Source organism: Aethalodelphis obliquidens, unplaced genomic scaffold (genome assembly GCF_003676395.1).
Source record: "Aethalodelphis obliquidens isolate GAN/ISIS:26980383/991018 unplaced genomic scaffold, ASM367639v1 scaffold45, whole genome shotgun sequence".
In the NCBI taxonomy this organism is placed as follows: domain Eukaryota; kingdom Metazoa; phylum Chordata; class Mammalia; order Artiodactyla; family Delphinidae; genus Aethalodelphis; species Aethalodelphis obliquidens.
Window position 1 is genome coordinate 11954196 of NW_020837989.1, and position 22334 is coordinate 11976529.

The 22334-nt window shown below is 36.5% G+C and overlaps 1 protein-coding gene across 6 annotated transcripts in view; it reads right to left on the reverse strand.

The window, feature by feature from the left end:
* Positions 1 to 22334, reverse strand: part of RBM27 (RNA binding motif protein 27) — a 67545-nt gene that overhangs the window by 38826 nt on the left and 6385 nt on the right. For 4 of the 6 annotated variants that reach the window (XM_027081713.1, XM_027081712.1, XM_027081710.1 and 1 more), the window contains exons 2-8: positions 17118 to 17236; positions 14751 to 14875; positions 7129 to 7220; positions 6267 to 6460; positions 5039 to 5302; positions 3264 to 3551; positions 865 to 999 (exon numbers count right to left, since the gene is read on the reverse strand). In XM_027081713.1, the coding sequence (XP_026937514.1) occupies positions 865 to 999; positions 3264 to 3551; positions 5039 to 5302; positions 6267 to 6460; positions 7129 to 7220; positions 14751 to 14875; positions 17118 to 17236 (1217 nt within the window). The remainder of the gene's footprint in view (positions 1 to 864; positions 1000 to 3263; positions 3552 to 5038; positions 5303 to 6266; positions 6461 to 7128; positions 7221 to 14750; positions 14876 to 17117; positions 17237 to 22334) is intronic. The other 2 variants (XM_027081711.1, XM_027081714.1) reach the window with 1 other exon arrangement.

A 22334-nucleotide genomic window follows, 5' to 3' on the forward strand; every position in this document is an offset into this window, starting at 1 on the left:
GGTGAGTAATGTTATTATTATTTCAATTCTACAAAAGAGGAAATTAGGATACAAAGAGGTTAAGTAACTTGCCTAAGGTCACAATGACACAAGTGATGGAAGCAGAATTTGAACCTGGGCTTAATTACTTTTCTAAGTTGCCTCTCCAGGTCATGACAGAGATGAAGAAATGTTTATGATAAACACAGTTACAAAAAAAGATGAATTTATCTATAAAGTTACCTAGCTCTGTAAAGAAAATCTCACAGTCTGACATTTTAAACCACCAACTACCTTATTTTTATGTTTTTGAAGAAAAATTTTTTTAAGCCTTAGTCAACTAAAACCAACACCAACAACAAAAAAAAAACACTTAAGAAATAAAAGAGAATTAGGATCCAAGAAAAACATATTATTACAGTTAAACATAAATGTTACAAAACAGCCTAACCACTAAATATTACAGTTTAAATGATGCTATCTTCACTTCAGCATTACAAGTTAAATAATTAGGTATATTTTATCGGACCTTTTGTATACTCTTAGGAGATAAGCCTTATGTTTTGGAAATTCAATCAGAGGAACAATTTTTGAACAGGAGCTTCAAAATAAAATTCCTTTAGTGGAGGAATGTTGCTACTCTACAGCAGAGTAGACTTCTCCAATACAGAAGGCCTTGCCCTTCTCTCCCATTATCACACAAAATTAAAATACAGTTATATATCATAACCACACACTAAACTGTCCTTTAAACACACATATAATTTTTATATAGCACAGTCCATAAAAATAGAAATTAATTGTATTTTTTTTTAAGTGTAAGACTGTTCTGAGAAAACTTGGCTTTTCTATACCCTAGCAATTTTAAATCAAATGTATACTTACGTTCTGACACTGTATAAAGGAGGTTCTGGGGTAAGGGAGGAGGTAGTCTTGCTCCCACTGGTGCAAGATTGGGCACTGCACTTGTCCCAGGCTGATCACGGTTGTTTATCAAGCTTGACTGTGTTATAGGTGGTCCTACAGACAACCAAAAGTGAAAGGTAGAGCATTAATGTTTCCCAGCTAATAAAAATACTCACTACACCAAGTATTAATTTGGATATTCACACTTAAAATACCTACTTTGGCTTAGAACAGAATTAAGGAATTTGATATGTGCAGGGTTAAGCACTGGGTACATAATTAATTTAAATGACATTTTAGTTCTGTAACGGACGAAACTAATCTAGGGTGGAAAAATGGCAGACTGGTTGCATCTGGAGGGGCAGTAGAAAATGGCTACCAAGGGACCTGAACAAACTTTCTGCGGTGAGAGAGTTCTACAGAACTCTCAAGTTAATGATAAACATGTTTAAGTGTACTGATGTTACAACATACCGTGAAAAGGCATGAAAACTAAACATGGAGAGATCACATTTTTAGTTAATTGTAGAACCTAGATGCTATTTGTTTCCTTGAAATTTTTCATAGCAAAATGTTGGGGGAAATGACATTCTTAGATTTAACTTTTAAACAGATATATTCCCAAAATGAGGTTAAGATCTTTTATTGTGAGAATTCCTATACATCAAAGATGGCTTTTAATCTGGGAAATAAAATCTCACCTTGAGCTTCATAATTATACCATTCATGTGACAATATTAAATACTAACAAACACTGTTAAAATAACCATATTGCTATTGACCAATCTATGCATTAAATGTCTCCGAATCGTTATCAACTTTAATGAAACGTGTTCTATAAAGAATATTACTGCAGGAAAGCTATGTGATGGGTACATGGAATCATGTTAAACTATTTTTGCAACTTCTCGTGAGTTTGCAATAATTTAAAAAAATTAAGATTAAAAAACCCCCAAAATTGAAAAAGTACAACTTAAATAAATTAAATGGCAACCATTTTTAAAAATAATTTGCTAACTCTTAAAACATTAAATGTCTTTGGGTAGATATTTTCTTATGCCTTTGTACACATGTAAACTGACTGCCCCAGAATTTTTTCAGTTACATTTAAAAAATTTAGTCTTATTTCTGTTTCTGCTAAACCAGCAACTGTTAAGTAAGTTGTTTTTTTTTTTTTTTTTTGCGGACGCGCAGGCTCAGCAGCCATGGCTCACGGGCCCAGCCGCTCCACGGCATGTGGGATCTTCCTGGACCGGGGCACGAACCCATGTCCCCTGCATCGGCAGGCGGACTCTCAACCACTGTGCCACCAGGGAAGCCCCAGTTAAGTTTTTTTAAATGATCATTTTTAAACATTTGTTACTCTTAATTTTGGTGGATGTGGTAACAGCATATTGATTTTTTTTTTGAAGTCCTTATCATTGAAGAGATTCATACTGAAGTACATACTGGTGAAATGCTATGACATCTGAAATTTACTTCAGCAAAAAGAAAAAATAAGCAAAAAAATTGTGTGTGGGGAGGGGGAGGAATAAATGAGACAAAAACAGCTGAATATTGATAACCACTTAAGTTGGATGATGGTACATGGTATATTATTATTCTACATCTGTGTATATCCAAAAATTTCCATAGAGGGGAAAAGGAATGGGACGAAGGCAGTCAAAAGACACAAACTTCCAATGATAAGATAAATAAGTACTAGAGATGTAATGTACAACATGATAAATATAATTAATGCTGCTGTATGTTATATATGAAAGTTGTTAACAGAGTAAATCCTAAAAGTTCTCACCATAAGAAAAATAATTTTTTTTCCTATTTCTTTAATTTTGTACCTATATGAGATGATGGATGGTCACTAAACTTATTGTGATAATCACTTCATGATGTATACAAGTCAAATCATTATGCTGAATACCTTAAACTTAAACAGTACTGTACATCAATTATATATCAATAAAACTGGAAGAAAAAAAAGAAAATTTCCATAATAAAATGTTTTAAAGATTATTTCAATACTTTTGCAGAGATTTTCTTTAAAGACGGAAATTTCACTGAACTACTGGCATGTTCTTTTTTTTCTGACCTCTTCAAAACACTGGCTTTCTTAAGATGCTATCAATTAGCAAGATTCTGACTCCAGGTCAATATAGATTAGACCACTATTGATAAAATTTACACTTGGAGGTACTACAAATAATGCAATGTAACACTGGATAGAAAAAAAAGAAAAACATCTTAATTATGGGAATATATTCCAAATTCTATTAATAATTTATTTTTCAAAAACTTAAAATCTAGTGTCAAGTTAGGTAAAAGGTATGGATTCTTCTAAATATAATTCTCCACTAAAGAAATATTCAACATATACTTACTTGGTATGGGAAGCACAACAGAAGGCGGAGGCTGGCCATGTCCTTGAGGAACAGGAAGTCTCATACTGTGGCCAGGGCCTGGGCCTGGGCCTGGGCCAGGACCTGGACCTGGGCCTGGGCCTGGGCCTGGCATCGGAGGCATTAACATTCCAGGAGGTGGTGGAGGAGGAAGCCCAGGAGGAGGCGGAGGGAAAGGAATCATGCTTGGCAGAGCAACTTCATCAACAACCAGGGGATCATTTCCATGATCAAACTGACAAAGGTCACCAAGTACACAAAATCCTCTTTCTGTAAGAAGATAAATCTTATTATGATCTACCCAGAGTTTAGAAAACAAACAAGTCCCTGAAACACCCACCAATCTCATTTATGAGGTGTTTTTTCTCCAGGGAGTCTAAAGCCTTCTGAGTGTTACTCTGTTAACCATCGCATATCCCTGAGGTAGGGGCAGGTGTACTCTCTACTTTCTATACTGTGAGACTACACTTTGTTGAGATAGCAAATAACTGGATCAAAAACAGGCTACCAACCACTATTAGATTAACCCATTCGCTATTGAGTTTTCGTAATAAAAATTCAGATATTTTAAATAACAATTTAACGAAGGTGGGGAGGGATAAGGAACTTGAATTAGATGATCTACTTTCAACTATCTACTTTCATGCTATTATTCTAAAGCAACCATTCTTGCTATATCTAGGAATTGAAACTTTAAAGTATTCAACTGAGCATTATGTACCAGGTTATTCACTGCAGCATTGTTTGTAACAGCAAAATATTTGAAACACCTCAAAAGTGCCATCAAAAAGAAACAGGTTTAAACATATTTTTGTACATACAGAATACTAAGAAGTGTAAAAAATACTGAGGAAGCTCTTTATATATTAACACAGGATGACTCCAGAAAATACTGCTAAGTGAAAAAAACATTATGCATAGTATGAATGAAGTGTGAATAGTATATAGTATACTAGAATTTATGTAAAAAAGAAAGTGGGGGAAATATATGTTTTTGTTTATGTACACATGCAAAGACTATGTTTGGAAAGACACAAGAAATTGACAGCATTAAACTGTCCTTGGGAAGGAGATCTTTGTGGCTGGAAGACCAGGGTGACAGTGATTTAATGCTTGAATCATGTGATTCTATTCCCTACTTAAAAATAAATAAAATGTAAAAATATATACATTCTATATTTAGAGAAAAAATGTTATGATGTCTGTTATTTGCTTCAAATAATACAGGCCAGGGAGAAGTGGTGGAAGTATACACAAAAACAAGATTGCCCATGAGTTAACGCGAGATCATGGATACACTAGGGTTAATTATATTATTTTGTCAACTTCTGTAAATATTTAAATATTTCCATAATAAAAAATTAAAATAAATGCACGCACACACACAGCCTGATCCATTCATTCAAATGGAAAGTTAGCAAGTTAAAATTGTAAGTAGGTTATACATGCTTATTAACAAATTCCCAGGGACAAACACCACACAAAAAAATTAAAATTCCTAGTGTCTACCAAAGTTTGTGGTATACTTATAGTGTTTGAAGTAACAAGAACAACAAAAAACAAACTAAAGGGTAAAATTTAAACATTCTGTTAACAAGAGCCAAACTATTACACCCAACAAGAAGCATATGCCAAAAGAGATTCTCCTCCTCATTCACCCCTTTTAATAAAATCCAGACTGTAATGAAAAGGTATGCACTACTAGCAACATTTGCTTTACTAGTACTTTGGGGTACAATATAGAAGAGAACTTTTACCATCATAATCTCTGCATCGCCTCTTTGGTGGAGGGTTTCGACCAAAAGAATTGGAAGAGCTATGATTATTATAGTAATTAGACCAACTCTCCGTTGTGTTTTCAGAGTGGTGCGCAGGTGCGATCACAGTAACAGTGCTGGGAATAGACTGTGCCCCAGAGGAATACTGCTCAGAAGAGTTCGGAGGTGGTGCAGACACAGACACGTAGGAACTCTCCAAGTCATTCCTCTCACTCTTAAACTTTGATCTTTCCCTATGTTCTGCTTCAGAGACAAAATAAAAACAAGAAACAAATAAGATCAGACATCTATGTTCTTAAACTACGTTTATTTTCTCACAGAAAAAGAAAGATGAGAATACTGAAGTAAACTTACTGAGCTGTCCATATTTCAAAGTGCTCTCATTATTAATATATCCTAAAACCAGGAACATCAACAGTGTGACATATTTTGACCAGTAACTTGTATAAAATCATCTTTTATAACATCAACATCAATACAAAATGAAGAAACACCTGCTTCTCTACTGATATTTAATAAGAATGCTATCCAAGAACTGACTTCCAGGGCCTCCCTGGTGTTGCAGTGGTTGAGAGTCCGCCTGCCGATGCAGGGGACGTGGGTTCGTGCCCCATCCGGGAGGATCCCACGTGCCGCAGAGCGGCTGGGCCCGTGAGCCATGGCCGCTGAGGCTGTGCGTCCGGAGTCTGTGCTCCGCAACGGGAGAGGCCACAACAGTGAGAGGCCCACGGACCGCAAAAAAAAAAAAAAAAGAATTGACTTCCAAACTGCTATCCTGGGAGATCAGTGGTTGGGATCCCAGTAATCTACTTAAATTTCTTTCTTTTTAATTTTAAATACTCTAATCAACCTTAAAGCAAATCAATTATTTTCAGTCGGGGGTGGGGGTAGGGGAGCAGGCAACCCTCTTCTTCCAGTAACAGCTTTGTTGACTAAAGGACATTTGTTTCAATTATACAACATGACTTAAGTCTACTCACATACGATGATACACTTATGGATAGCTCTTTTTAGTCAAACTCCTTTAACTCCAACCTGAGACTAGAGCCTTGTCTTTAACAAAAATCAAGTTTTTTGAGATAATTCCAGATTTTACATTGTTCAAACATATTAAAGGTACAGTTACTTTTAAGGGACACTCTGGCACCCTTGTGATATAGGAAGATAAGCAACTACGGAGTTTTTTGGGGAAGGCTCATGGACCCACCAACATTCCTATTGGGATCCCGGTCTTTGCTGCGCCCCCGGCTTCGACTCCGACTTCGACTCAGGCCTCGGCTCTTACTCCGGCTCTTACTCCTGCCTCTTCTCCAGTCATACTTCTCACGGTACATTTCAGTCCGCTCATAGTACCGGTCATAGTCTCTCCACTTGCCATCGTCTCTTTTTTTCTCACGTGTCCTATAATACACAGATATGAAAGCCATATGTATGCTATAGAAACCAAGTCTGAAAACAAATCAGTAGTATGAAATATCCTCCTTGATTCACCAAAATTCATAGCTTCTATACTTTTCCAGAAACCATAAAACTACCATATAATTCCTCTAATCCATTATATAAAAAGAAAAAAACATTCCCTTCAAGTACACTGGGTGGGAAGAAATGAAAAAAAGAGGTGAATCCAAAGTATGGGGAGGGGTAAGAGGAAAAACATATTTAAAACTAGAAAAGACAAAAGGCTCAAAACAAAGTTTTCCTAAACAAAGACTAATTTTTTGATGGTAGGCTGATGATTCAACATATAAACTGCACTACTTGTAAGAAAATGCTACAGATGATTTTAATACTGAGCACCCCTAACAAAATGGAACATTTCATTAATATTCTCTAAGGAGACTGCTCCCACCCCTGAGCTCTTGGGGAAAGCACATAATGAAGACTGTTTATAAAAGGAAGAGAAAGTATGACAAAGACAAAAAACAGGGGGAATGGAAGGAAAAACATTTTCTTTCTTTAATCAGCGTAGAGAAAGGAGTAGAGCATATGTTAAAAATCCCTTTAATGCCCTTCTACGGTAACTGAAAAGTGAGTTATACATGTCTTCCTAATTAAAAATAAACACAAACCTTCGTTCACTAGATTCTGAACGAGTCTTCTGGGGACTAGGGTATTTCTTTTTTCTGCCATCTCGTTCTTCCTCTGCTGGTTCCTGAAATACCTACATGAAAATATTCATTAGAAACAAAAAGAGTCCTTCTATAAATTATAAACCACATCCACCTGATAATCTTTCCGGCACACGAGAGGGCACAAATATACTGAAATACTGAAGTCAAATCACATCCCCAAAAGCTGGTCAACAGGAAGAAGTAAAAAAGATGCTGAAATTACTTTAACAGCAATATGTTAATTTTTAAATGCTAACTTAAGGTAGAGAATAGGAGGAAAACAGCAACTCATTCTTTAAACCGAAACAGTAAAAATAGCAAATCTCTAAGTATCATATAGTAAAATGGTGTGTGTTTTCCTAATTACAGAATATATTCACACATTAATTCATTTGAGGAGAACTTCAGATTTATTTCACAGAAAAGGTTTTGGGAACAAATGGTTAAGTTAACCACTGCTATAAAACTAAGTATTTCATGTGAATTATGGAAAAATGGTATTGGAATTACTGGAAATGTTAAGGCTTCTTTTAAAACTTAACAGTCAAGATTGACCAGAAATAGAGAACTAGTGATTCTATTATAGTTTTTAAACAGAAGTTAATCTCAAAACAAATATATGGCCTTTATCAGAGAGAAATGAAATAAAGACATTTGGAAGAGGTAAACAAATGCCCATCTAATGGAGAAGCTCATTTAAAAATACACAAATAAGCAAGTGAATGAATGGAACAGAAGATAACAATTTAGTAAAACTCAGGCAACATAAAATGGCAGCCACAGTATGGCAACCATATGGTGCTGACAAAAACACTCTACAATTATTAGACTATATTTAAAAATCATTCTTTCTACCAATTTACAGGAAATACAGAGGATGCAACCAGCAAAATCCAGAGTCAAAACTCCGTAAGACAAATGACTGAGTTTCTTCAACAAAACAAAATTTAAGGAAAAAAAGAGGGTGAAGAAAGGAAGAAGAGAGGTAGATATATAGGTAAGTATGAAAGGGGAATTTAAAGATATCAAGAGACTTAAAAGACATCAACTTGGAGAACTTTTTCCTTCTTTTCGCTTTTCTGTATTTTCTAAGGTTTTTTTGATGGACGTGTATTAATTCACTCTGAATTTTTCTAATTTTAGGAAACTAGTTTTCGTTTTGTTTTTTTAAATTTTTAATTTTTTGGCTGCGTTGGGTCTTCGTTGCTGCACCCAGCTCTAGTTGTGGCGAGCGGGAGCTACTCTTCGTCATGGTGCGCAGGCTTCTCACTGCGGTGGCTTCTCTTGTTGCAGAGCACAGGCTCTAGGCGTGCGGGCTTCAGTAGTTGTGGCACACGGGCTTAGTTGCTCCGCAGCATGTGGAATCTTCCCAGACCAGGGATGGAACCCGTATCCCCTGCATTGGCACGTGGATTCTTAACCACTGCGCCACAAGGGAAGTCCCGGAAACTAATTTTCTAAACTACTTTCTAATTAGTTTTTCTAATAGGAAAAACTATTCTTAAAAAGTTAAAGGAGCCAAGAGGAATAAAAACATAAAACAAAACAAAAACCTGTGCAAGAATGTTCACCGCAGCGTTATTTATGATAGGCAAAAAGTATTAACCATTTGCCTATTAATCCAAATATCCATCAACTGATGACTGGATAAAGAAAATATGATATATTCATAAAATGGGGTACTATTCATCCATGAAAAAAAAGAGAAGTACTGATACGTGCTACAACCTGGAGGAACCTTGAAAGCATTATGCTAAGTGGAAGAAGCCAGTTACAAAAGACTACATACTGTATAATTCCATTTATATGAAATGTCCAGAATAAGCAAATCCATAGAAACTGAAAATAGATTAGAGGTTGCCTGGGGTGGGGGCTAGGGAGGGAAGCACTTGGAAGGTGATGACAATGAGTATGGGGTTTCTTTTTTGGAGGATGAAAATGTTCTAAAATGGATTGTGGAGACGGCTGCACAACTCTGACTACAATAAAAATCATCACATTTGTACATTTTAAATAGGTGACTTGTAAAGTTGGTGAATTACACCTCAATAAGCTGTTTAAAAAAAGTCAAAGGGCATGCACAATATGGATGAATCTCATAAAATAATGAGCTAACAAGGAAGCTAGACAAAGGACTGTATGACTTCTACATCCAGGAAGGGTCAAGTTTAGATTACAGATGCTAAACTAATCGTTCTAATGGGTGATGGAAAACATAAAAAGATATCAAGAAATCCAAAGCAATATGGGTGAAGTCTGATTTAGCATCCTGCAGTACACTACCAAACATGATTTTAAATCTCAAGCATGGTATTTAAGTGGAGAATAAAGGAGTGCTCCCTTGCTATATAACTAAATAAAATGCTTGATTTGTACAGATAAAAAAAAAAGTCTATGTGATTCTTGTAACATAAAATGAAAAAAACAGGAGTACATGGTATTAGAAATAAGAGTAGTAGTAACCCTGGGGAGAGGGAAGGGAGAGAGAATGAGAAAGAGGGAATTTTAAAAAAAAAAAAAAGGCAGTTCAACGAACTTGATTTAGATCTTGATTCAAACAAATGGGGAAAAAATGGACATTTATGAACAAATAGAAATTGAAACACTAAGTATCTGATGACATTAAGAAGTTACAGTTATTTTTATACACGATAAGAATACTTGGGCTTCCCTGGTGGAGCAGTCGTTAAGAATCCGCCTGCCAATGTAGGGGACATGGGTTCGAGTCCTGGTCCAGGAAGATCCCACATGCCGCGGAGCAACTAAGGGCTCGTGCACCACAACTACTGAGCCTGCACTCTAGAGCCCAAGAGCCACAACTACTGAGCCCACGTGCCACAACTACTGAGCCTGTGTGCCATAACTACTGAAGTTTGCATGCCTAGAGCCCATGCTCCGCAACAAGAGAAGCCACCACAATGAGAAGCCCGCGCACTGCTACGGAGGGTAGCCGCCGTGCGACACAACTAGAGAAAGCCCGTGAGCAGCAACAAAGACCCAACCCAGCCAAAAATAAATAAAATAAAAATAAATAAATTTTTTTTAAAAAAAGAAAGAATACTTGAGGGCTTTAAAGATATAACCTTTTAGAGATACCTGCTAAGTATTTACAGATGAAATAATATGATGTCAGGAATTTGTTTAAAAATAATTTAAGAGGATCGAAAGTAGTTGAAGGTACAGAAAAAGACTGCCCACGGATCTATAATTATTGAAGAGGAAATGAGGGCTTCATGGGGACTCATTACATTTTGCCTTCTTTCAAGCATTTTCATAATAAAAACTTTTTATATAAGTTAAACAAAAATAATCTGTATTCTTTTCTATTTTAAATAAAATTTCCAGAACTTCCTGAGGTAAGGATATGTTTTTCCACAATTATGTAAAACTTTTACTCTGAAATGAGTTACACGGCACTAAACTGTCATATTTTTCTTGAACTAATATGAAGTATATGTAAAGACTTCATACTCCAAAACCTCTTACCTACTTTGAGCCTAGTATTCTAAGAATATGAAAAGTAAATTTCTTTATGGAATGAGATTATGACCAGACATGCTAATTTTAAAAGTTTTTCTTCTATGTTGTCCACCTGACTTAAATTCTTCTACCTCACATCTTCTTTTAGAAGTCTGATCATTACACACATATTTAAGACTTTTTAATTATTTATTATCTTCATCTATCAGGGCTATACAAGTCTGAAAGCCTCCATTCCACTGGACCATTTTAGATATAAAAGTATACTAAGCAGGTATGTGGATGAGGCAGGATTGGCCCTGGATTGATGAGCTGCTGGGGTGATGAATACTGGGAATTCATTAAATTATTCTGTCTCCTTTTGATGTGTACCGAAAAGTCTCTAAAACAGGGTTGTTTTTTTTTTTTAATTAAGTGAAATAAAGGTACTTTCAGAAAAACCAAACAGGGGAAAAACTGTGCCAGAGGCTCTCATATTTCCAGTCATAAATCCATGCAGTGGGTCTAAGAAAAACTGCCTTCTAACATGTCAGATGATTGTGATATACTGTGAATAAGGAATTATAATATCAAAGATCCACTATTTTCATGATTATTCTTTTGTATGTTCATGAACTCAGACAGACAGGGTAAAGGGTTTGATGACAGCTAATTATAACCACAGCAAATTCAGAAGTGATTTTCCAAATGCAGATAGAACACACTGTGCTTCATAAATTATGGCACATATATACCAAGTGTTTTTCCAGCCCCGGGATGAGTTGTGCCAATGATCCAACTTCTCTCACCCGGTTCCCTGTGTGACCAATAGTTTTATTGTAAAACTGATAGTACTGTGTAGCTGGGGACCAAGGGAGAAAGTTAAAACAGCTAGTCCTCAGAGTTGCTCCCGTGCTCAGAGCAACTGCATCAACTGAGCACAGACCAGAAAAAGAGATAATTAGCCAAAGACAGTGCTACCTCAAATCCCCTTCCTTCAATGTTATCTAACAATTACTGTAAACTATTATATTTACACACTATTCTACAAGCTATTATTTGTTAGTAATGACAATTAAGTTACATATAAAAGCTTAGAAAATGGGGAAAATGCCAGACAGCATCATTTGGGGTAGTTATACATATACAGAAGCTGAAATCCATTTTTCATAATTTTCAAAATTAGAATTTACTACAAAGATACAAAATGAAATAGTGCAACAATTTGGTTTTTTTAAACTGTTCTTTCAAAACTCAAAATAATGCAATTTTCCTCATATTCAAATGAGCTGTCTTTCAAACAGACACTTCCAATCCACTGACCTTCAATGACTGTAAAAAAGGACATACGCTGCAAAAATTTTAACTTATTATAAAAAAATTTAACATATACCTTTTTTTAAGTTCCCTGACCAGGGATTGAAACCACACCCTCGGCAGTGAAAGCGCGGAGTCCTAACCACTGGGGAGCCAGGAATTCCCTAACCTATACCTTAAACCAAAAATTATACACTATCAAGTATGGAAGTAAAGTTTCTTCCTATTTCCATTACTTGAAGAAACATACTGGGAGCCCCTTCTTTTTTTTTCTTTTTTAATTGATGTATAGTTGATTCATAATGTTGTGTTAATTAGTGCTGTATAGCAAAGTGACTCAGTTATACATATATATATATATTCTTTTATTAATATTCTTTTCCATTATGGTTTATAATAGGATATTGAGTATAATTCCCTGTGCTATACGGTAGGGCCTTGTTGTTTATCCATTCTATATATACAAGCTTACATCTGCTACCCCCAACCTCCCAATCCACCCCCCCAGCCCCCTTCCCCTTTGCAACCACCAGTCTGTTCTCATGTCCATGATGCTGTTGCTGTTTCATAGATAGGTTCATTTGTGCCATATTTTAGATTCCACATATAAGTGATATCATACGGTACTTGTCTCTCTTTCTGACTTACTTCACTTGGTATGATAATCTCTAGCTGCATGCCCCTTCTATTTTAAAAAGACTTTACGAGACAACTAGAGAGCATGAGCCAAAAACAAAGTGACAGTAATCTCAAGTGATCTTTTTTTTTTTTTAATTTTTTTGCGGTATGAGGGCCTCTCGCTGTTGTGGCCTCTCCCGCTGCAGAGCACAGGCTCCGGACGCGCAGGATCAGGGGCCATGGCTCACGGGCCCAGCCGCTCCGCGGCATGTGGGATCCTCCCAGACCAGGTCACGAACCCGTGTCCCCTGCATCGGCAGGCGGACTCTCAACCACTGCACCACCAGGGAAGCCCAAGTGATCTTAATTAAGTATAGCTACATTTTGTTTTCTTTTAATGTTGGATCAGTTCAATCAAGCTAGCATTTAAAACTGTATCAAAGAGACTTCCCTGGTGGTCCAGTGGATAAGCCTCTACGCTTCCACTGCAGGGGGCACGGGTCCAATCCCTGGTCTGGGAAACTAAGATCCCGCGTGTTGCATGGTGTAGCCATAAAAAAAAAAAAAAAAAAAAAGAGGATAAAAATGTATCAGAAATGACAACTAAATGCAACATGTGATCTTCAGAATGAATCCTGTACTGGAGAGAAAAAAAAACATGCTATAAAAAAGAGACTCTGTTGGGTCGATTGACAAAACTGGAAAACAGTAGAAGAAGACAGTAGATTAAAGTGTTTTATTGATGTTAGGGGACTTCCCTGGTGGTCCAGTAGCTAAGACTCCATGCTCCCAATGCAGGGGGCCTGGGTTCAATCCCTGGTCAGGGAACTAGATCCTGGATGCCACAACTAAGAGTTCGCATGCCGCAACAAAAAGATCCCACAAGCCACAATGAAGATCCTGCATGCCGCAATTAAGACCCAGTGCAGCCAAATAAATAAATAAATATTTTTTTAGAAGTGTTTTATAGGTGTTAAACTTACTGAAACTGATAACGGTACTAAAGCCATCTAAGAGAATATCCTTATTCTTATGAAATACACAGAGTATTTGGGGATCAAGGGTCATGATGTATCTGACTTACCCCCAAATGATTCAGAAAAAATAGTTCTGGGTGAGGATATATAAAGAGAGCAAACAGGGCAAATCTTCAATAGATGAATCCAGGTAGATGACAAACAGGTGTTTTGGGTAGTATTCTTTTAATTTTTCGGTTTAAAATTATTCCCAAATAAAAAGTTTATTAAATAGTTATAACAAAAACAAAAGTTGGGAAATACCTCTATATAATAACCAACATTTATGTGCCAGGCACTGGACTAGGGTGTGGGGTGTGGGGTGGTGTATAAATCTCATTTAATCCTCAATGAGATAAGTACTACTATGATCATCATTTTGCTGATGTGAAAATGAAACAAAGAATAACTTATTTTAAAGCTACTATTTTAATTCATACAGCCTAATTTTGGAGCCCATATTCTCGTCATGTAATACTAAATACTATGACATCTATATAAAAAAAGAATTACAAATGAACTCCGTAAAATTTCCTCCTTGGTTCAAACAATTAGACTACCATCTAAATCATGTTTTTATACTTCAACACTGTAAAAACATTTATTTTCCTTTTCTTTCCTATGTTGAAAGTGATGTTTATAATTCCATTAACTAAAAAAAACTATATGGTTAAAAAAGAAGAAATGGTTTCTCTTCACATGAAAATGATGTAATGATTTCTCTTGAGGTTTCATTAATACTTTACTTTCAGTCAAGCCTATTTTTTTTTTTTAATTTTATTATTTTTTTTGGCTGCGTTGGGTCTTTGTTGCTACGCAGGCTCTCTCTACTTGCAGTGAGCGGGGGCTACTCTTCGTTGCGGTGTTTCTCATTGAGGTAGTCAAGCCTATTTTTAACCAAGTTTTCTTTTTCTAAAAGTCACTGGAAAAGATTTCCCTGAACTCCTCAATATTACTAAAATATTTCTTGTAACACTAAACAAGCTATCTGAAATTCTTCCAACTCCTCAAGTCCAAGGAACTAAGAAGCCCTGATAAAGAATCTGCACCATGCCCAAAACCCAGAAACTTCCATCAAGAGAGCTCTAAAGAGGCCAACTACCAGCTAAGAATGATACTGGTAATAAGATCTTAAGAAGCGCCCACAGGCAAAAGAAAACTCTGCATTACCTCTTCTTTAACTTCTTCTTTTTCTTGGACTGGTGGTTTTGGCTCAGGCTTAACTGGTTCCAAAGGTGGAAGGTAGTTCTTAGTATAGAGACTTTCAAATAGTTTATCCACAAAACCTGAAGTTTCTAGGAGAAGAAATAATATGTGTTACACAAACAAACACCAAAAGTTTGACAACACTATTGGCAAAGCTGAGGAAAGTGGGACACCTCATACGCTGCTGGTGGAACTAAAAATGAGCCTAACCCTTATGGGGGAGAACCCCTCTTCTGGGTTTTAAAACCCTTTGAACATACTTGCACATGTACAGAATGTTTTATATGCAAGATTGCTTGTTTGAGTATGTAAAAGATTGGATACAACCCAAATGTCCATGAATAAGAGACTATTTAATAAATTATATGACAACTGAACACAACAGAGTGGCTATAAAAAGAATGCGTACTGATAATATCAACTCTCAAAGATATGATTAAATATTTTATCTATTTATATTTGCATTAAAAAAAACCCTGAAAGGACATAAAAATGACAAGTTGTGCACTGGAGGTGGGAAGGGAGCAGATGAGGTGAGAGAGACTTCATGGCATATCATTATATTGTTAGATTAAATGTACTGCCTACTCAAAAATTTAATTAAAAATATTTTTAACTCAGTTGAAAAATAAACTTTGATATGAGAAGTGATATGAAAATATCATTTTGTGTTTTACTTAAGGGATGCTCTATTTTATAACTCTTCAGACTAATTGAATGGGGAGGAACAGATGAATTTATTACAAATTAAATGTCAAAATATTTATATTATGTTATTCAAACCAAAGTTAAATCACTTTCATTGGTCCTACCCCTCAGGAACAGCTAAAGAGCATATCAGAAGTACAACACAGACTCTGCTTACACTGCAACTATTACACATTTTACATAAATAGCTATTTCTAAAATGTCAAATTAATTTTTCTTCAGAAAAGTATCTTTTCATAAACTTTTTTATGCTATTAATTTGTGCAGTAAGCATTTTCCATGATTATAAAATTGTGAGCTCTTGTTACACATAACTTTAAGACAAATTAATCAGACCGTTCAAAAGTCTTCATGTTCAGAAGACCTTCTTCATATGCTTCTGTATTTCTAAAGCATTTTTTAAAACATGTACTACTTTTGTAATTTAAAAGACATATATCATTACTATCTTTAATTAAAACTAAGTAATATAAATTAATACATTTAGAAAAGAAAATACTCATCGGTACTGGAAGAATCCTGTGTTAGATTTATTATGTATAAAAAGCCTTAAAAATGCCCCCCAAAATATGTAATCCTGTGTTTTAGATTGAGAAGCCATATTTACTATCTTTTCTTTCTCAGTAAATATTTGAGTTAAAGGGTATCGTCTCATCACCAACAGCTAGATCAACTAGTAAGTATGAATTATCCACATTCCTGTTTGTCCATTCAACAATATTTACTGAGTATCTTCTACATGCCAAGCCTGTAGGTTCTGAGTCACCAATCTCAACAAATGGAAAGACAAAGGGGAGGTGGGGAAAGAGATACACATAGATAAACAGACAAATAAACATATAACATGACAAGGAGTAACAAGTGCCATGAAAAAATAAATAAATAAAGCAAGGCTGGGAAGAAGAGAGAGTGATTAGGGGTATGGGGTATACTATATTGTATACAGGATGCTCAGGGGAAACCACTCGAGAAGATGACATTTGAGAAGAGACCAGAAACCATGTTTCAAGCAAGGGTAAACAGTGTTCAAAAGCCCTGAGCTGGGAACATGTCTGCCATGCTGAAAAAACAGCAAGGTAGTCAATGTGGCTAGAATAGAAAAAGTGAGGGGGAATGGTAGGAGATGAGGTCAGAGAAGCAGCAGAGAGGCCCCTAGTAAGCTCCGCAGACTACGGACAAGACTTTGATAAGATGATGAAGTTAAAGACACAAAGAGAAGAGGATCATGCCCATTTCTTCTTGGATATCAAGAAGCCCCGGCCAGGAAGAAGAAAAACAGATACCTTCATTGTCCTAATAAACAGTAAGAATAAGCAACTTCATTATCCTTAAATTGCTACCCCTCAACCATCAACCAGGCTCTACCACAAGCTGCAAGGGATTCATTCACCTAAAAAGCACTTGAGTTACCACTGCCTCAATATAGGAGAAGCAGAGAAGGAAAGGGAAAAAAAGTTTTGCCAAAATACACAATAAATAATTAAGCATGAATAGGTATATTCAAGTATTTAAAGGACCCTGACCAATTTCCTTCCTTTCAAGCTTTATCTTCAAGATTTTATCAGGAAGTTTCAAATTTAAAATCTTTACTTAAATACTTGGTTGAAGGCCTATAATAATTACCTTTTTGTAAAAATACGTCAAGTTGATCGGCACAAAAGGCTTTCAATTCTTTCTCAGGTTTGTCCTTCTTGACCAGTGCTACAACATAGTTGGCTAAGGCTGATGGGTCAGCATCACATCTAGTTAAACAAAGAGAAAACAAAAATTTTTAAACATTTTTTTCAAACACTGATGTCATTAATGAAGTCACCCCTATCTTAGAAAGCTTCAAGCCAAAAACTTTATTTTAAAAAGTGACTGCAAACAAAGGCGACTATTTTAACAAAGAGCATATATATAGTACAAGTAAGTTTTTCTTTTTCTGCTTATTCTTATAAAATAATTTGTCTCCTATTTTCAATGTTCTAATCATACTCAGAATTTTGGACCAAATCTACATTTATTTGCTCTCAGTGGTAATAGGGAAAGAGTGGCAACGGACCCTTAAGTTGCAGCTTGACTCCCAGCCTGCAGAAGCACTATCAGTATCCTCAGGAACTATTGGTTCCACATGATCAATGAGGAAGAAGCAGGGAAAGTGTGATGCGACAGCTTTCCCCATTCCCTATAACCCCAAGCACCAACATCTAAAAATGGCAATCAATTTCCACTACTAATCTTCTCAGTGAGTATCTTAAGGATCTTTTTAAGATAAAAAGTGAGAACACAAGAAGGATGTCACCTTAAATTTTATTGGCAAACACTTCAGCAGCTATAAGCAAGAAAGAAAAGATCTGGGAGAACAGAAAGGACAAGAGAAGTGGTGAAAGGGCAGCATAGATAACCTTTGTCTACATCACTTTTTCTTTTTTTTCTAGTCAGTAGTAGTAACCTGACTTTGACATTCAAAATTATCTCCTATGCCAGGGCAGCACATGATCCTTGAGGAGCAATTTGCCAGACTTAACATTTTATATATATTACATGAAATAGAAAGTTTCCATTTTATAAAAAATATTTAGGGCTTCCCTGGTGGCGCAGTGGTTGAGAGTCCGCCTGCCGATGCAGGGGACACGGGTTCGTGCCCCAGTCCGGGAAGACCCCACATGCCGCAGAGCGGCTGGGCCCGTGAGCCGTGGCCGCTGAGCCTGCACTCCGCAATGGGAGAGGCCACAACAGTGAGGGGCCCGCGTACCGCAAAAAAAAAAAAAAAAAAAAAATTATACACACACTTATATATTTATATTCTATTTTCCCCATAAATGTACACTTAAGTAACATATCCTTTGTGGCTTCACAGCACTGTTGTGAAGGTAAAATGAAAAAATTCAGAATGACAGTAAATAAAATCATTATGCAAGCAAAGTGATCATATCCCTATAATACACTATTCAAATCTAACTAATCTTATTCTATAATCCTTGGGCCTCTACCATCAATCAGAAAGTTAAAAAGTTTCAGTTCAAGGTATCAATCACACTTCCAATAACTTTATGAGATTACTAAATAAAAAACAAGCACCAGCACCCTTACTTCCTTTCTAGTGTAATGTATACTTTTAAAATTAATAATTCCAATAAAATAGCAGACTTTTTCATTGTCAATATTAACACTGTTTCAGGCAAGGCTGGTTCTTTAAATATCCATGCTCATTTATGTACCAAATTCTAAGAGAGCAAATTGCAATTTTGTCAATTTTACAAAACTCAAAACTATAAAAAAAAAAAAGATGGGCAAAGGTCAAAGTGCACTAGGAGTATAAGTACACAGATGATGAGCTACATGTTAATTAAAAGAAAGCTGGAATTTTTAAGTAAAAACTATTACATTTTGGAGAATTATGAAGAGATTACCTTAGTAAATCCAACTGCTAAATTCTAAAATGGATATATAGCATTTCCACTTTCAAAAAATGTTACCCCGGCTTCCCTGGTGGCACAGTGGTTGAGAGTCCACCTGCCGATGCAGGGGACACGGGTTCATGCCCCGGTCCTGGAAGATCCCACATGCTGCGGAGCAGCTAGGCCAGTGAGCCATGGCCACTGAGCCTGCGTGTCTGGAGCCTGTGCTCCGCAACGGGAGAGGCCACAACGGTGAGGGGCCCGTGTACCACAAAAAAAAAAAAAAATGTTGCCCATGCCATGCCAACCTTGGCACCTCCATAAACACCTTAAAATAGAGATGTGTAGATAGACTTCATTTCACTCCTGAGGACAGTAAGACCTTTGATCAGTATAGTTCTAATCAACATTCAAATGGAGGAGAGGAAAAAGAAATTACATCTCTACCTTTACTTAGAAAGTTCAGATCCTGGATAAGGAAGATATTCTAAACACAGAGAAAAAGGATTTTTTTAAATAAGTAAGAATGGAAGAAAAGAAGCAATGTTATTTTCCCCAATGTTATAGGGACCTTCAAGGAGTCTCACGACCTAACAGGTATTAACACTGGGTAAGGATATAAAGTATCTAGTGAGAAACAGGCAAAACTCAGATTACTGGATATATGAGGTGAGTTAAACAAACCCAGATATCTTATACATATATTTAGTATTCAGACTCTGAAAAACAAATGCAGAGTTAGGTTGCTTCTGATGAAATACTTCTTGATGTGACAGTGTTAAAACTCAAGATGGGGGACTTCCCTGGTGGCGTAGTCATTAAGAGTCCGCCTGCCAATGAAGGGGACACGGGTTCGAGCCCTGGTCCGGGAGGATCCCACATGCCGCGGAGCAAATGAGCCCGTGCACCACAACTACTGAGCCTGCGCTCTAGAGCCCGCGCTCTGCACCAAGAGAAGCCACCACAATGGGAAGGAAGCCCGTGCACCACAACTAGAGAAGGCCTGCGCGTAGCCAAAAAACCTCAAGATGAATAGTTACAAGAAGGTAAAAAAGTAGAAAAAGACTAGACACCAAGAAAAAAGAGTGATCACAGATTCTAAATATTTGTTTAATGTGAGTGAACAACTGACTGTTAATAACTGATAGTTAGAATTCTGCACCAAATACAAAAGCATGTTTACAGACAAAGGAATGGGACCATTTAAATTTAACAGCTCATAATATGTACCCATAAATGCACTGTGAAGGAAATTGCCAGTCTGAAATAATGAGTCATGTTGAAACTTAAATACATTAGGGAGTTTTTTGCTGTAATTTTCTATACCTTTATGATTGCTCTTATTTATTCTTTCATCACCACTTACCATATAATCTTTAAAAACTGACAATTACAAAAAAAAAAAAAAAAAAAACTGACAATTACAATACAGTAGCAGCTATGGTACCAATACTAATAGTAGCCCAACAAGACTTCCAGAAGTGTGTCACAAAAATCCGAGCATGGTTAAGATCCTTGATAGGATCAAATGCAGGGCCACTTCCTACTTCTCTTACACAAAAAGCACTACCCAAGAAGAGTATTTAAAACCTTTTAGCTCTTCATTTGTAACCAAAACTTATGGAAATTCATTTCTGTTTAACTACAGGGACAAGTACATTTTGGAAAGAAAGACATTTTAAAATTCTGGAGCCATGGCTATGTTAAATACACACGTTTCTAGACAAAAAGGGGCTTCCATTATAACAAAGAGATTAGAAAAGGTAATAATATCCACCTAAAATTATTATTCTACTATAGTCTTTAAAAGACTCTAACAGCATAATCAATCAATTATTATTCATTTTATAGATACCTAAATCTGTAAATATGTAAAGACAAATCATGTGATCCATTCAAGAGCAGGCAGACAGCTTACCTGTGGAACTAAAACTCAGCTGCAATTCCATGCAAGTAAAATCTATCACAGCATATACATTTTACTAATGTTTATCTGCACAACAAATTAATGTGTTGTAAGTCTCAACCAATAATCACCTTTCAGTTAAAATAAAGAACCAACAAAAGAAATTTCCTAAGTTTAATGGAAGTTACAAATGAGGATTCCTTAAAATTCACATCTTGCATAATAATGTCCTAAGAACGTTTCAATTATCTATCTTTTAATTTAAAAAATAAAAATTGACTAGAATTAATTTTTATTAGGGGAAGTGAACAGAAATATTGTCCTAAAAATCTCTTATCTGTAAAAACCTCAAATTTGTCTTTTTCCTTCTAAATGAAATCTCCATTGCAGGTTCTGACACATCTACTGAGCTAGCACCTCAGCTTTACAGATTTAGACATATACCCAATCCCAAGGACAAAGAGTAAAGGTTCTCCCTTACCTTAAGCCCCAAGCCAAGAAACACCACTAACCACTTTAGGAAAAAGCCAAGGCTACCTAAACCTCGTCCATTTTCAGAAAAATCTACTACATGTTTCTGAATGTGTGCTGTTTTACGTTCTACCTCAGTGTGATTTTTGTTTCAGAGGTGAGACAACTAATGACTACGCTACTGGGCCGCAGGAAAAAAACCTGATCCTAACGTGTATCAAAAGCCATTAAAAATGTTCATACTTAGGACTTCCCTGGTGGTGCAGTGGTTAAGAACCCGCCTGCCAATGCAGGGAACATGGGTTCGAGCTCTGGTCTGGGAAGGTGCCACATGCCGCGGAGCAACTAAGCCCACGTGCCACAACTACTGAAGCCTGCACGCCTAGAGCCTGTGCTCTGCAACAAGAGAAGTGCCCGCTCGCTGCAACCAGAGAAAGCCCACGCGCAGCAACGAAGACCCAACGCAGCCAAAAATAAAGAAATTAATTAATTAATTTTAAAAAAATGTCCATACTCTTTTGACTAGTAGCTGTACTTATGGGAAACAAACCTCAGGAAATAAAGCCAAACGTAGAAAATTTTATGGGTACCTAAGAGACACTAAATACATATACATGTATTATATAAAAACAGCATTATTTTTAACAGAAAAAGTAAAGTCAAAGTAACCACTCTTATTGTTGAATGTTTATGAAACATTAGGCATCCAAAGTGGTTACAGAAACAATACACAAATATTAAAATGCTAACGTCAACTGGAGAAATCAAGATAAAAAATTTTACATTTGAGGGACTTCCCTGGTGGTCCAGCGGTAAAGAATCCGCCTCCCAATGCAGAGGATGCGAGTTCAATCCCTGGTCAGGGAACTAAGATCCCACATGCCACAGGGCAACTAAGCCCGCTCACCACAACTACTGAGCTCGTGCACCTCAACTAGAGAGCCCATGTGCCCTGGAGCCTGCGCACTACAACCAGAGACAAGCCCGCGTGCCACAAAGAAGAGCCCACGTGCCACAGCAAAGACCTGATGCAGCCAAAAATAAAAAAATTTCAGGGCTTCCCTGGTGGTGCAGTGGTTG